The sequence below is a fragment of the Eublepharis macularius genome, chromosome 4 (genome assembly GCF_028583425.1).
Source record: "Eublepharis macularius isolate TG4126 chromosome 4, MPM_Emac_v1.0, whole genome shotgun sequence".
Lineage (NCBI taxonomy): Eukaryota > Metazoa > Chordata > Lepidosauria > Squamata > Eublepharidae > Eublepharis > Eublepharis macularius.
In genome coordinates this window covers 78,241,018-78,257,338 of record NC_072793.1, presented here as the reverse complement: position 1 = coordinate 78,257,338, position 16,321 = coordinate 78,241,018, and the positions used below count along the sequence as shown (strand labels likewise).

The following is a 16,321-nucleotide window of genomic DNA, read 5'->3' as shown; positions in this document are numbered from 1 at the left end:
GTTTGGTTCTCATCTTGCCTGCTAGTTGGAGCAGGGGTCTGGTTGTTTGGTGAGCCATTTGAACGTGTATAAGAAAATTTGGTTGTGTTGCATCTAAAAGGGGACATTGTAAAGTTTTAAGAAAATTTAAGAAAAATTCAGCTAAATTTTTTTTGAGTTGTGTCTTAGTATGCCTGCCCTGTCTGCCCATCTGCCCTGTCTGCCCACTGTCTGCTTCTCTGTGTGCCTGCACTGTCTGCCCATGAACCCAACGAATATGGTGATCAGTTCTTGCTATGGTTGCCAGATCCCTTTACCCTTCCAGTGGGAGGTGGGAGACCTGGCACTTACCTCTTCAATGGTGCTATATGAATATGCAAAGGCCACATGCTGGCCCTGGGAGAGCTCCTGCACTCCACAGGGGGCAAAATTGGGCCACTGCGGCACACGGGAGCACTGCTGCAGTTTGCAGCAGCCAGATTAGGGTCAAATCAGGCTCAATTCAGCACTAATTGGGCCATCTTTAAGACAAATCGGCCCAAATCAGCCCTCTGTGGAGCATGGGAGCACTGCTGCCCTCTGCAGTGGCCCAATTCAGGCCAATTTGGGCCCAATTCAACCTGAATCCAGCTGCTACAGAGCATGGGGGCACTGCTGCACTCTGCAGCAGCTCAATTTGTGCCTGACTCTGGCCCAATTCAGGCCTGAATCTGGCCTGATTTGAGCTGAATAGGGCCCAGATCTGGCCCCTGCAGAGCATGGGAGTGCGTCCCAGGATGCGTGCCCCCCCCTGCTGGCCAGGTAAGCGGGGGCAGGAGGTGGAGAGTGGTAGCTAGGGATCCCCCACCCCCAGCAGGGGACTAGCATCCCTAGTTTTTGCAAAGACTTCCTAAATAGAGGCTGCTGACTGCATGGGCACAAAAAGCAGACAATGCAGTCTCATCCGTGTGGGTGATTTTCAGGATGCATACCACTGCACAGGTGCAAAGAGTGAATGAGCTGCAAGTGATTCTGTGCCCTACACAAGCTGGTCAATAAGGGGGAGCAATGAGAAGCAGGTCTACTCAGAAGTAAGTCCAACATTATTTAATGGGGTTTACTCCAAGGAAAGGTCTCTTAGGCTTTGAGGTATGTCACAGCAGTACTGTACTGGGTAGTGGTTAATTTGGCACTATACAGAAGAGATGAGAACATGCTAGAGATCAAATACTACATCTGAGATTTTCAGCCAATTCCTAGTTTTGATTGATAGGTGAACTTCACAGCGGTTATATTATAGGGTTTCTAATGTCATTTGGTGACATTTGTTAAGTAGTACAGGGTATAGATATCACCAAAAAGACATCATGTAGAACTATCACATTCCATGATATGAATCTCTCTGTTGCTGCCGTCCTTATGAACTTGCCATGTGGAGCTTCCGATTCCCCTGCCTTCCTGTCCACCTGACGCTCACCAGTGCAGTATTGGGTGAAAGAAGCCTGGCTGAAGTGCCCCCCCCCCTCTGATCAGCTCTTCAGCAGTTGCTGCTCCCCTTTGAAGGCTTGCTGACCAGCAATGAGCTAGTGGATGATGCCCAAGCAGGAGCAGGGGAGGGCGGGAAGGTTTTGTTGCTAAGACAACAAGCAACTGCAGCCTCACAGAAGTGTGGAATCCTGTGATGATAAGATTGACAGGGAGCCTGCGCTAAACCTGGCCATGCCTGTAAAAGACAAGGGGGGTACTATGAGGACACATCAACTCTTAGTCCTGAAGCTGCAAATGTGAAGCTGGGAGAGTAATAACCACACAGATCTGTGACCTGCAGTGAGGTAGAGGAAGAGGGTGAACTCACTCCCTTTTCCCTCTTCCATCAGCATGGCTCCTTTGGAATGCAGGAGGAAGAGTAAAATTCTCCCCTCCCTGTAGCCCTCTGAACTATATGGCTATTACTCCATGTGGGTCCCACAATCCCAGGAAGCAAATTTTCCAAGTTCAGAAATTATTGCTGGGCAGAGAAAAAATGGGAAAGATTTGTGATCAAAATCACCTTCTACTGACTGATTTCTGCATCTAATCCAGCCACAGTTCCCTTAACTCAATGTCAAACCATAAATATTGTTAATATCCTTAGACTGACCAGGATGAAAACTGTTAATCAGGTGACTACAATGCTCCTCAGAGACAAGAAAAATAAGAATGGCATGAGTGAAGGAGCTTATGTGCATCTAGTCAACTTTGTATAGGAATTAGGGGTGTGCCCCTGAAAAATATTCATTATTCTGGATTTAGATTTCAGGACGATCATAAATACCAGTATTCCAGGTTATTTAGCCCCCCCCCCCAATACTGTTTCAGTATTCATATTTGGGGTTCTTTTTTCAGACCCTCCCCAAATGTTTGTCCTTTATTCCCTATGGAAGAATGTTTTCAGGGGTACTGGAATGGCTATTTATCAAGTAAATGTCACCAAAATTCCAGGGAACCTAGTCCTGCCTGTCCAAGACCCCCCAAGATTCAAGTAGATTGGAACACTGATCCAAATCTGCAGGACCTGGAACAAGATGCCCCCAGCCATCATACTTGTCTCCATTGTTTCCTGTGGGGGAGGGGAGGGAATTCCATGCTTTCTCTGGGGCAAAGACAATAGCCAAATACACAAGAGCAAGCAACCACTGGCCAAAAGCCTCCAAATGCAAATAGAATGAACAAGCCAAAAAGAACCAATGTCATACCAGAGAATCCCAGCAGAACCACAGGCCAATGTGGCACGCTCACTCTGCATTGGAAGGCACAAGAGGAGCCTCTGAGCCACGAAAGAGAAGTCTGGCCTCTTTCCTGGCCTAGTAGTGGATTGGTGGAATGCAACTCATAAGGCTAAGGTAGATAGTTCACCATTGAGGCTGCCAAAGCCCATTCCCAGAGGGGCTGACTGCCTCCCTCGTGGCTTCCATCTCTGTGAACATCTCAAGAGGGGCCATGGAAGAACCCTACAGAGGTGTTTCCCCCTCCTCCTCTGCTGGAGGAAGCATTCTCCTCTTGATGGTGCAAATTTTGCACCCACCAAAAGAGTTTCTCTCCAGTGAATGAGCTGGTTGGACCTCTTGGCAAGGCTGCCCTTGATGCCTGGGTCACACAATGGTTGCCACCATGTAGACCTTCTGCTGGGTGAGAGGTTCCAGGAGGGATGTAGTGCCCTCTTGCATCCTCTGCACTAACTTGCACACTGCTGGAACAATGTCTGCTTGTCCTGTACCTGGGTCCAAAAAGGTGGTCATCTTCCACTGAAGTGTTTGGCTTCAAGGAAGGATGAGACTTGCCCTATCTGATGAGAGTGCTTTGATGAACGCCTTAAAAAGCTTAGGGACCCCATCATCTGGGAGAGTCAGCCACTTCTCATTACTGAACCCCCTCCTCAAACAGTTTTGACTTCCAAGTTCAAATTGGTCAGGCCACTCTTCTGCTCTACCAGATGCTCAAGTGTGACACAGGTGGTTTTGAGGGAGCATGCCAGGAGGACTTGCCTCATGTGCATGCAGCACATGGATGAGATCCAGAGCACTTCCTTGTTGCACTGGGAATGAATTCATGGCATGAGTTTCGAGTTTTCCCTGCAACATGGCGCGACGTTCCAGAGGCAGGTAAGCCGTCTGGAAATGGCCCGGGTCCACACAGTTTATGTCAGTGATCTTTGGGGTGGGGAGCAGCCTGAAGGAGCAAGACTCTCAAATGAGCAACACCATCCCTCCCTGCCAGCCACTTGTCCAAGACTGATGAAGGACTGAAAAACTTGGGGGAGTCAGTTCTTTCAAGGCAAGCATCTTGCCTTCCTTCGCCCAGGTCTTGGTCATGCATACGAGGTCCATATTATTTGCTGTAAAAGACTCATGCAGATTCCTGGTCTTATTATTAATGGACCTGGCATAGCCCCTCAACCAACATATTTCGGGATGGGGCACAGGTTAGAACGGCACCGAGCCTTATCATATCTCTGTGCTCTTCTATTTCTAGACCTTGTCCCTCCACTGTACCTCCCCTGTCCCCTGAGCACCGGGATCTCCGACCCTCTGCCAGCCTCCTCACCAGTAAACACCATCCCATACCCACTGTAGGCCCACAATAATTCCCTTGAATACAGTCATATACATCAATATCAATCCCTCTACAGGTCAATCCCTTGGAACAAGATGACCAAGGTCTATGCGTATAGTTTGTTCTTTTCTCCATAGGCATGGAAATGCTGCATGACCTTGAGCTAGGGTTGCCAGGTGTCCATTTTTTTCTTGGACTGTTCAGGGGAAGCTGAGTTAAAATACTAGACATATAAATGTCTGGTATTTTTGTGGGGGAGGAGCACCTGGCCGCTGCTGTGCAGGAGCTGGAGGCAGCAGCAGGCCTTCTTATACTTCTTCCTCCTGAGTTCTGCATAGTGAGGGAGCGGAAAGCCCTCCTCCTGCATGCTGGGGAAGGGAAGTGGCTGCCTAGCTCACCCACCCACCCTCTTCCACACCAAGGAAGGGAAGCGGCCAGCCAGCTACCTGCCCTCCTTCCTCCATGCCAGGGAAGGGAAGTGGCCGGCTGGTTCACCCACCCTCCTCCTCCTCCGCACTGGGGAAGAGAAGCAGCCAGCCAGCATCCCGAGTGCCAGAAATGACATCACTCCCAGAAGTGACATCATCACACAATGGGCTGGGGGCACATGTGCACTTTGCATGTGCTCAGTTAAGCATTCAATGGTAGTGCCTGTCCAGGCTTTTTTTTTTACAGGCAATCTGGCAATCCTATCTCAAGCCAATCACTGTATCTTTACCTAACCTATCTCACAGCAATGTTGTGAGAGTAAACTGGAAGAATGGAAGGGAACTGTATATGCTGCACTGAGTTTCTTGGATGAAGGATGGGATAAAAGGCTAATAAAAATATAAAACAGTAGCTCGATATGAGATTAGTGGTGCAGGTACAAAGCTTTCTGGAGCAAATTTATGGTATGTGTTCTAGATTTAAAAATCAAATTTCATGATGGATAGATAGCCATGGTTGTTGTGGGTTTTCCGGGCTGTATTGCCGTGGTCTTGTTCTCACGTAAGAGGGCCTGTTCTAGACGGTCATAAATGCGGTTCGCCTGTGTGGTTTTGAAGATTCTTTTAGCTGTGAGAAAAGATGGAATAGTTCTTGTGTCCCTGCAGCGTAGAAGAAAGGTTAAAGAACAGAGTAGATGTTCTTTCTTGTTCCAAAGTGTTTCCAATCTCCGGGTCTGTTGGAATGTTTCCTCCCCGTAGAGGTGTTCGATGTATTGTCGAAGGCTTTCACGGCCGGAGAACGATGGTTGTTGTGGGTTTTCCGGGCTGTATTTCAAGACCACGGCAATACAGCCCGGAAAACCCACAACAACCATCGTTCTCCGGCCGTGAAAGCCTTCGACAATACATCGATAGATAGCCAGGTTTGCTTGTGACTCTGGGGCACATGCTTAAATGAAAGAGAAGTACAGGGCTTCTGCTTAATGCCTGCCAAGTAATGCTTGTAACAGATCAAGTAGATACAATCTATACCTGTGCCACACAGTAAAGCCTAGTGAAGAGACTATGAAGCAGGACTTAGCTATGTGTCTCCTCAGTTAATATATCACTACAGAATAAACTTTTAAGTGGTCTAAATTAACCGGAAAAGTCAAGCTGACAAATTCTGAAGGCTAAATCAAAAGTCATGAAAACTAACAAAATAACAGTCAATAAATCACAAATTCAACTCACTATTTACAGCATACAAAATATTTCATATCCTTTCAATCAATAATGGCACACATGGTTTCACGACTTTTGACTTGGCTACTCTGACTCGTGATTCTCCGCGTTGTTGGTAAATTCTGAAGGCTAGCATCTTCACTGGATCCACTCATGGTATAGCTGATCCTTTCTCTCTCTTGATTCAGTATAGAATCTGCTTCCATCTGCATTACAGATGGATGTGATGGGTCTGAAACAACAAGGAGAGTCTGAATTGAAGGAATGATGTCAATTAATGGATCCCCCACACCATATTGTTTTGCTTAAGAAAGAATGATTTCGCCTAATTCAGTTTCACCATTCAAAGTGGCAGTATGAGAAATTGCCAAATGTTTTTGACTGTGTACTTTAATAGTGGGATTACTTTCACTGCCTGCACTTTTCTCAGTTTTCTGCTTCCCATATGCAGTCACTCAGGATTCAGACATGGCCTGGCACCAATGAATGATTGAAAATTTATTTTGATGTTTGATGACAGTTCTATACACGAATGTTTGTATATATAGGCTTTGTTATGCTTTATTACTTGGATGCTGAACTCCAAGAGGTGAATGTACATAGTGATTATGTTACATAAATACCATCTGCATAGTGGATATGTGGATATGCTACATAAGTATCATAATGTTTGTGTTGGCATTCATAATTAAATGAATATATTAGCATTCCCAAACTCATATTTTCTTAGGAGTAAGTTTCACTGAATTCTTCAACACTGTTTCAGATAAAAATGTATGGGATCACATTGCTTGTAAAGATACTTGACTTGAGGTTCATGTCTTCATCCTGTAATATTCACAAATGGCTGGGGCCTTATTACTACTATGCAGAATACATTATAACTGCATGTAAAAGGAGGAGCTCTTTTATGTATACAGAATAGTTGCATATACGTTAGGCAATTATTGAAAGCACTTTATTGAAATTAGTTATAAAGACATTCCAGCAGCCACTTGAGAAACAATAGAGTTCAGCAAACCATGTTTCTATTCGTGTTATTTTATATGAAGGCTTGTCTTGTTTTGTTATTTGGTCATGCAATGGGGAGTTCAGTACGAACTCTTTGCAGTAAGAGCATCAGCTGAAGTTTCCAAATGTTCTTACTTTTCCAATCACCTAACTGCTACCTGTAGTTACAGAGCTGCTAGTTATCCTATTTATAGAGAATAATTTACTTCGTTCATTCTTAATCTATTTAAAATATTATCACTCATTGAGTAGCTGTATGTAGGTGGACACTTTTCTGTTTTCATATTCTTTCACTTTAAAAATAAGATATTGTTTCGAAGGAGTCCTAAGCACTAGGGGAGATCTGATCAAGCATGTGCTTCTGCTGCCTTTGCTGCTACTACTCTTGATGTCTATAGGAATCTCAGTGCCATTGCATTTGCTATCATCTTTTTTCCTTTCTCCAAATCAATAATTCTTCTCCTTCCTTTGTGTCTCTTTTAAAATACTTATGTCATTATTCTTGGTGCTTATTGTCTTCATACTTGTATAAAATACCTTTATTAGATTTACTGTTGTATTAGGTTGCCATATCAGAGTCCCAAAAATCTGACAAATTATTTATATGCAGATCAGACTTGTTAGTTCAGACTTGTTAAAGAGCCAGTTTGGTGTAGTGGTTAAAAGCACGGGACTCTAATCTGGAGAGCCAGGTTTGATTTCCCACTCCTCCTCTTGAAGCCAGCTGGGTGACCTTGGGCTAGTCACAGTTCTCTGGAGCTCTCTCAGCCCCACCCACCTCACAGGGTGATTGTTGTGGGGATAATAATAACATACTTTGTAAACCGCTCTGAGTGGGCGTTAAGTTGTCCTGAAAGGCGATAGATCCTTCCAAGATACTAATAGTAATAATATTCGATTTATTACTATTAGTATCTTGGAAGGATTTTATCTCCATATCAGCCAAGAGAAAGAAGATGTGAAGAAAGAAACTGTCATAGACACACCATCTTCCTGCCCTGCCTACTCTGCTGCCCCCACCCCCTGCACCCACTTTGGCACCTAGGGCCCATGGCAACCCTAAACCATGGGAAGTCTTCCAGAGAAAGCAAGATTCTTAGACTAGATGATAGACCTTTCTCTGTTGGCCACAAGAGACCAACACTTACTCTTGGTTATAGAGAAGAAGAGACTTTTAGATATGCATTGTATAATACAGCCAGGTGATGTCAAGGGTAAACAATATTAAGAATATTAATAAATAATAACAGAGTAATGTTTAATGTGGGGAAATGATGGCGTTAAGGAGCCCATTCCACTTTCCAAAAGGAGGATAGTACAAACAAGAATCCAGATAGTAACATTAGCATAATACCTTTATTAGGGCCAATTAAAAATCCGAAAGTAGTGAGTTTTCTTTGAATTTCACAGAACTCATCCTTAGGCTGGATTTTTTAAAGGATATGCTAGAGGCAGCAAGTGACCAGAGTAAGCCCAAGGATTTTGGATGCCCTAGGCTAGGGCACTTAAGCCCCCCACCCCTCATGGGGAGGCAGGAAGATGGCATCCACCCTTCTCATCCCCCAGCTGGGCTGCAGAAAGGCAGGAAGATTGTGCCCACCTGCCTTATCCCCACTCCATCACATGGAGGTGGGAAAATAAGTGCCTCCCCTTCTCACCCCTTATGGTGAAAAGCCACCATTCCTCTTCTTGCCCCATCTTGCCCCCCACATCCACCATAGTCAAGTGAAGAATGGCAGAGGGAAGAAGAAAGAGAGCCAGCCTCAGGTCTGACCTGCCCTCCTAAAGAAGGGAAGGGCCACTTAGTGGATGGGCCAGCCCTGTATATGTCAGCCTGGAGACGGTGATTCAGAACCCTATCTTAACCCTAGGAGGGAAATATAAGGCATCTTATTATCCCTTCCACTACAATAGGAGCTGGGTGCCATGGATTTTCACCAGGGAAATAATCAGGTGGAGAAGGATAAGCCTGCACTCCATAGCTCCTTAAAGCTGATGCAGATGTGGGACTCCTTGTGACCCTCAGATTGTCAGTATGGTGTGTATAGTATAGAGTTGCCAGGTCCCCTTGCCCTCTTGGTGGGAGGGACATTTGACCTGGCACTTAATTTTCTGTTTCCTCACACGCATGCACGCTCCCAGCAGGATGTGATGACATCACTTCCAGAAGTGATGTCATTGCACCTGGCGGCAGCCATGCTCCTGCCCTGCACAGGGGCCAGTTTGGGAGCCCCAAAACTGGAAGCATGCTTGCTACTGGGTGCAATGATGTCACTTCCAGAAGTGATTTCATCACAGCTGGAAGGAGTGTAACTGCTGTGTGTTTTTTTTTGCCCCCTGGGCCCATTCCCTGGGGCTTTTCCCCCCTACTGGCCAGGTGAGTGGCAGCAGGGGGCATAGACTTGGAGTGGAGGATCCCCCACACCCAGCAAGAGACCTGGCAGCCCTAGTAAAGTAGCAGAGAGCTGCTGCAGCTACTTTGATTCCCACTACTGCCATTAACTCTGCAGATGACCTTGGGTAAGCCAGTCTTCTCAGCCCCACCTCCCCAGTTGTATTGTGAGGATAATAATAACACTGACTTTTGTTAACCACTCTGAATGTGGTACTAATCTGTCCAGAAGGGCGATATATAAGCACACTGCTGCTGCTGCTGTTGCTAGTTCATAAAATTCCACAAAGAAAGCTAAAGAAAATTATTTCCCAAAACTGATAAGCCAGCCCAAATACGCAATCTCAGAAAATGAAATAATCTACAAGAGTGAACAATTGAATTCAGACCAATACTTCCACATAACAATATTGTTATGAAAAAGCTCTCCCTCTATAATCTCATTGCAGTTAATAGTATCAAGCACAACAGCCACCATGCACACAGTAAGTTATTCTAGAATTCTCCCCTTCCTTTTCTCCCAGTAAATATCCTCCTCTGTTCTGTTTATTTAGATCAGTCCCTCACTACCCACATCACTTCTTTTGCAATTGCCCTGGGCAAATCTCCTCCTTACATACCACCCATCCTGCCAAATATGCAGGATGAATAATAAAATCTCATAATTGGAATAGATATGAAAATAATCTAATCCCATTCAACAGTGGAACTAACTCGTCCCCAGCTCCATAACACCTGCTAATGATCAACTTTCGGCTACCCTATATTATAACATTTTTGAGCTGGCAATGAGATATCATATTCCTCATGGACACACACCTCCTTTTAAAATTGGTGTGCATTTTTAATAAATGAATCAGAAGCCAGCACTGCCTCTTCTGTTTTTTCCATTACATACATGAAGAAGCAGAAACAGGAAATGCAGAGAGTGCCCTCTCGCCCCCTAGAGGGCCAAAGAACTGGGAGCAGAACCTGTTCACTGTGAGGACCTTCAAAGTTGTACTTAGGGCTTGGCAGTGATACCAGGGGGTCATCATCAGCTTTGTCCCTCTTCTAGAAGTCCTTCCAGTGCTTAACTGAGATCACTTTGTGCAGATTAATGTTCTTTCAGTGCACTCTAGCGTTCACAAATGTTAAAGACCAGGTAAATGTGAGCCAAAGCAAAGAAAAGGATGGGAAGGAGATATCAATATTTAATATAGTCTAGATAATATTCATATTTTCAAGTTTCCTCTGCAAATTTTGAATTTCAAGCTTCTTTTTAAAAAGGAGGCTGAGAGTCTAAGCTGGTTGAGAATCCTAGATGTATATGCACTTTCTTGAATCAATATTCAGATTTGTGGGAAATATGGCAACTCTGCTTTTTACTTCTGTTTAAAATTATCAGTCTTTTAAAAATGAAGGAACAAACATTATATGGAGCAGTATGCAAATGAAGAGTAGGAAGTTACTTATTGCAGAATAAAGCAGACCAGTTTTTCTTTTAAGAAGTTTTACAAGAGGATGGGGGGGGTGCTTGGAAAACAACCAAAATATTGCTAAATAATTAAGATCCTTCCAATATACGCACATTTAGGTTTTTGTTCCTGTATATTCAGATTTTTGTCCAATAAATGTGTATTTTGTTCATTTGAAATTCATAGCCTACACATGTTCTCTCAAGGCCGTACCTCTGTTGCCCCCTGTTTCCGTACTTCACATTTCCCCATTATTCAGACCTACAATAGTTTTCCTCCTGATGGCACATTACCCTATATTATTATTGTGTGAGATTGTTTTGCAGGCGTGTCACAGTCAGATATCTAATAGTGTGTGTTTGTGCCTCGATTAGTAACAGGTGACACAACCTCCTCCAGTCTCTGCCTACTTTATTTTTTTCACCCATTCACTAGTTTCCTATGCTTTACTATCCCTATGGAGGGGCATTCAGTTTGTTGCTGATTTCACAAATATCAGTTCTGGTTTTGTTGTTCAGCTTTTATATTAATTTATACTCTTCCCTCCCACTCTCCCATTTTGAAGTGGTCATCTAAGAAAGCTTTTTAAAAGTAGGGGGCAGGCCACTATCCCCCACAGCGAATCTGTTCCCATCCTTATCTCATCTGTTACCTGATGAGGGGGCATTGTGCTATTGACAGTGAAAGAGATTTTCAAATCATGCAAAGTCTAAAATGCAGCTGGGGATCACCTCCGATGATCATACAGGGTAAGTTAGGATGTACTGATTTACAAACTAATTTCCTTTTGTAACACACACTTTTCTTCTTTTGTTTTAGGGCCCTCTTGGTTTGGATGGCAAGCCAGTAAGTCATATTCTGAGTAACATAAAATGAATGAACTAAACAACTGTCCTTATTCAGCTCTTCACAAAATGATGATGAAAAGATATTGCTATGCATTTCCATACATTCCAGTAATCATTGACATTAATCTCAAAGCACTAATGTGGTTTTACTAGTATTTTGAGAATCTTGCTGTTAAATTCCCCCTTGATCTTGCATTTAACAATATGCAAGCTATTACCCACATGAAACCCACCTACTGTGAGAGTGTCTTCATGTTGAAAACATATTGACAGTATTTATTTATTTATTTATTTTGATTTATAAACTGCCCATCCCCAGGGGCTCTGGGCGGTGAACAACAGTTAAAATCAATATGAAACCGTATGACAGTATGAAACGATATATTTCACAGAAGGTATTCAGTTTATCCTTTATTCAAGCACTGGGTCTACTGGACATCTGTGATGTTTTCAAATGACCTTTTCATGTTCACAAAAGGATACTGTTTGAAATCTTCTATCACAAGTCTGAAAAAGTCATCTAGACATTATTTCAACTTAAAGTTGTTGATAGACAATTTACATTATGTACATATATACTGCTTCTGGTTTGAGTATCTTGAACAATGAAAGGCAAACAGTTTACAATCCAAACTTAGCAGGTCTCCTGCACTTGCTTTGTCTAGGGAATGGAGCTGTGAAAATGTACACCATTAGGTGTAATTTCAAAAGGCAGCTTGGAGGTTTGCAGAGGTGAGACAGGGACCTTTTCAGCAGTTTCTAAAATTGCCAGGTCCTGCAGGGGCTCAAACTGGGGGGGGGGGGAGCACCAGGAGAATATACCTTTTTTTATCCAATCGGCCCCTGTTGCACCAGAATGATGTCATTCCCAGTGCAATGTGGAAACAATCTAGAGTACACTCCTGTGCACTCGGGGGGTGGGGATTCAACCCATTCCAGTGCCTTTCCCCCTGCCCGCCAGGTAAGAGGTGGCGGCGGTGGAGGCTAGGAGTGGAGTGGGGGATCCCCCACCCCAACTGGGTGAATGGCATCTCTAGCAGGTTGCCATGGTAAATCCATTTCTATCTCCAAACCTATTCAATTACTATTTGGGCAGAAATGTTTCATTGTAGATCACACTTCAGGAAACTTGAATTCTACTGAAGTGAAATAAAGAACATTTTTACTAGAATATGAACAAAACCTGTTACCTGTGACTATTGGCCTAACCTAGTTGAACTTCTCACTATGGTTGCCAGCGTCCAGGTGGGGCCTGGAATTATAACTGATTTTCAGACTACAGAGCAGTTTCCCTGGAGAAAATGGCTGCTTTGGAGGATAGCCTTTTTGGCATTATACCTCACTAGAGTGCTAAACTCCGCCCTCCCCAAACTCTACCCTAAAATCTCCAAGAATTTCCCAACCCAGAGTTGGCAACTCTACTTCTCACTGAGGTAGTAATAAATCTGTATCTGGGTTATATGTCAGTAATTATATGTCATTATATGACTGAATGCTCCTTTACACGCACATGCACGCACAGAGAAAGATAAAGAGAAGAGGGTCCTTCATACAGAAAACAAAGGTGAGGGGAATGAGTTCTAAACTAAACTTTTAAAAAGGAAGAAAAATAAAGGTTGGGTGTAAATTAGACTTGCTCATGGGAGGTTTTTTTTTCATTGCTGTTATTAATTCCAAAAGGGACTGTTTTGTTACTGGGTTGTTTCATATAGTTTTGTTCCTTTTTTGTTATTGTTGTTTTGCTTTCATAATTCTATTTCATTATTATTTCCCACTGGTTTCAGTGAAAGACACACAGACAAACACCCTTTTCTCGGGTCTATACCTTCATGCCTTTCCATCAATATTGGACAAATCTCAAGGAGAGATTGTTGTATTTCCAAAGGACACCCACAGCTGCTTCACACACACACACACCCAATACTCATCTGGTCAGCGGCAGGAAAGGTGTGGGGAGGCTGGCCAGAGCACACAGCAAAATGGTGTGCACTTCGCAGGCTCCTAATTAGAGATGAGCATGAACAGAAAAAAAAAACCCGAACATGATGTTCGTTGTTCATTGCCATCCACGAACAGGGACTCACGAACAACCACAAACATGGCCCTGTTCACGAACATGTTCGTGGTTGGCTGTTCGTGGGGGCCAGCAGGCTCTCCTCCAGCCATCATCCAAGTCAAGATCCCTACTGCACCACTCCCAGAAAGCTGACCTGAGCAGGCACCAGGAAAGGTACCAATAATAAATAATAGCTTGGCCCCAGAGCCTGGCAGCAGCCCTGGAATTTGAAGGGGTAGATCGCTACTGCACCACACAAAGAAAATTCAAGCTCCAATGCACTCTCTATCAAAATGCCAACAGCAACTCTCTCCCTCTCCACTGTCTGCAAACTAAGCCCAAGCTGGGGGCTCCCCTCCCCACTGCTGTTTGCTCCTTTGTAACAAATTTGGAGCTCCACACTTGAAAGGAAGACCTGCCTATCAAGCTAAATTGGGCTTAGATTGGGGGTTCCAGGGCAACAGCAGGAGTTCAGACAGAGTTCAGACAATCCCTGCCTAAGTTGCCAAGGGAATTGATTGCAGGTGCCAGACTGTCTGGCTTGATGAACAGCAACGAACAAGGCTTGCAACAACCACCTGTTCGTTTAGAATGGAGCCTCATGAACAGCTTGTTCGCGAACAGTAGATTGGGCTGTTCATAGCTTTTTTTTGTCCATATTGTTGTTTGTGCCCATCTCTACTCCTGATGAAGAGAAGCAGCACCTCCTGCCAGGACCTCTCCCACCCATCCCTCAGTTTCAAGGTAGCAAGACCTGGCAATCCTGGAAAAAAAGTTTAGTATAAATGCCTGTTTTGTAACTCTGCTTTCGTTAAAGCTAGAAAGAGGAAGTTTCACTAAAAATTATAGGTTAATGAGCTATCAACTCATTATTCTCTTGTTGATCTCTATAGGGGCCTCCAGGACCAAAAGGGGACAAGGTAAGATTATTTACTCAGAAAACTGCCTTAAAATTCTTAATAAGGTTGGTTTTTATTCTAGTAAGTGAGATCACTTTTTTTTATTCCATATTGTCTCAAGGACAGAGAGCCACTAATTTGCTGATCCTTTCATGAGGCTTCTGAAGCAGGGCAAATGCACAAAAAAATAATGGCGAGCAATATGAGAACCTACTGGGTCCCAACTAAGGCCTAAAGCAAGAAGCGCTAGTATTTCCAATCAAGGGAGGAAAAAGTCTTCTTTCAAAAGAGAGAATTAAAAAATAAAACTTCTCCAAAATCCTGTCTTGATTTGTCCACTCTCCCTCCACCCCCGCAGGGTTACCAGGTCTCCTTACCCTCCTGGCAGGACGGGAAGGACATGGCACTCACCTTGAGGAGATCCTTGCAGGTGCGCGCTCCCATTGGCGACATGATGACATCACTTCCAGGAATGACATCATGGGAAGCAATCCCATGCTTTGCACTGGGCCGATTCTCAAAGAATCAAAACCCGTTTCGGGCCCAAATTGGCCAGGCACAAAGCACAGCAGCACTCCCAGGGCTTGCATGATGATGTCACTCCTGGGAGAGGTGTCATTGCACCATGCTGGGAGCACACCCTGGAAGGCCCAGTCTGTCACCATTTATCCCTGTCGGCCAGGTGAGTGGTTGTGGAGGGTGGGAGCAGGGGATCCCCAGTCCTCTCTGGGGGACTAGCAATCCTACCTCCTCTCCTCACTCACTGCACCTAAATTTCAATCAGGAGGTCCAACATGGTGAAACAATTGGCCTTAATTTATTGTTTGAAACCACTGGTTTGAAATGTACTAGCACATTCATTTTCCTTTCAATTTCTATGACATTTGTTCCTGAATACTGCAGTTTGTCTGTCCTCATACTACTTTCCGATGTTCCTTACTTCTTTCCACAGTGTTTCACACACACCTTATTTGTTATAAGCAAACCATTCTAAGTCCAACTTAAAGAATCATACCTTCACCTTGAACAATGTGGAACATATATAGGAAACATGTGAAGACTATCTAGGACAGGGTCCCTAACCTTTTGGAGCCTGTTGGCACATCTGGAATTGTGATACTGGGTGGTGAACGCAACAGCAAAATGGCTGCCAGAAGTGGTAGAGCCCAACACAAAATGGCTGCCTCAGTAGGTGGAGCCAACCACAAAGAAAAAACTGCAGTGGACAAAAGGGTTATTTTTTAAAATACACTGGGAAAGAAGATTGAGAGAGAATAAAACCAGTACTGTGGTGGCAGCTGCTGCTCAAACAACATTATTTTAATTTACATGGTGAATCAGTTCTTCGATGGCCATTCAGAAGACCTGCTCAACTAGAACCCCACGCAACTCCATCTACTTTCTAAAATCACTTGGTAGGTGCCAGGAAAAGTGCCAGTAGGCATCATGGCACCCACATAGGCTTACCAGTTGCCTGCCGGTGGCAAGCAATCTCCCAGGGGGTTGCCTGGCTGCCTGCCAGTTTTGCCCCCGCCACTAGCAGGAAACCTGGGAAAGTGTGCACCAGGCACACTCCCAGTGGGTGCAACAACATCACTTCCTGAAGTGACATCATCATACCAGCCACAGGCATGTTCCTGCAATTCACTGGGGCCAATTTTGGCCCCAAATGGGCCAGAATTAGCCCTGCGCAAGGTGCGGGAACATGCTAGGGTTGCCAGTCACCCACTGGTGGTGGAGGAATCCCTTGATCCCATCCTCCACCCCCCGCCCCTGCTTCCCTGGCCAATGGGGTGGGGAACGTGCCACAGCGGCCCAATTTGGCCAGATTTGAGGCTGAATCAGGCCATGTTGGGACAAATTGTACCCAATTTGGCCTGAATCTGGCCTCTGCAGAGCACTGCTGAGCCCTGCTGCAGCCCGATTCGGCCTAATTTGTGCCTGAATCTGGCTGGA

General features: G+C 44.5%; 1 protein-coding gene across 1 annotated transcript in view; it reads left to right on the top strand.

Moving 5' to 3' along the window:
• Nucleotides 1-16,321, top strand: part of LOC129327368 (collagen alpha-1(XXIII) chain-like) — a 507,186-nt gene that overhangs the window by 414,199 nt on the left and 76,666 nt on the right. Inside the window, exons 6-7 of the mRNA XM_054975948.1 lie at nucleotides 11,382-11,408; nucleotides 14,360-14,386. Coding sequence (XP_054831923.1) covers nucleotides 11,382-11,408; nucleotides 14,360-14,386 — 54 coding nt within the window. The remainder of the gene's footprint in view (nucleotides 1-11,381; nucleotides 11,409-14,359; nucleotides 14,387-16,321) is intronic.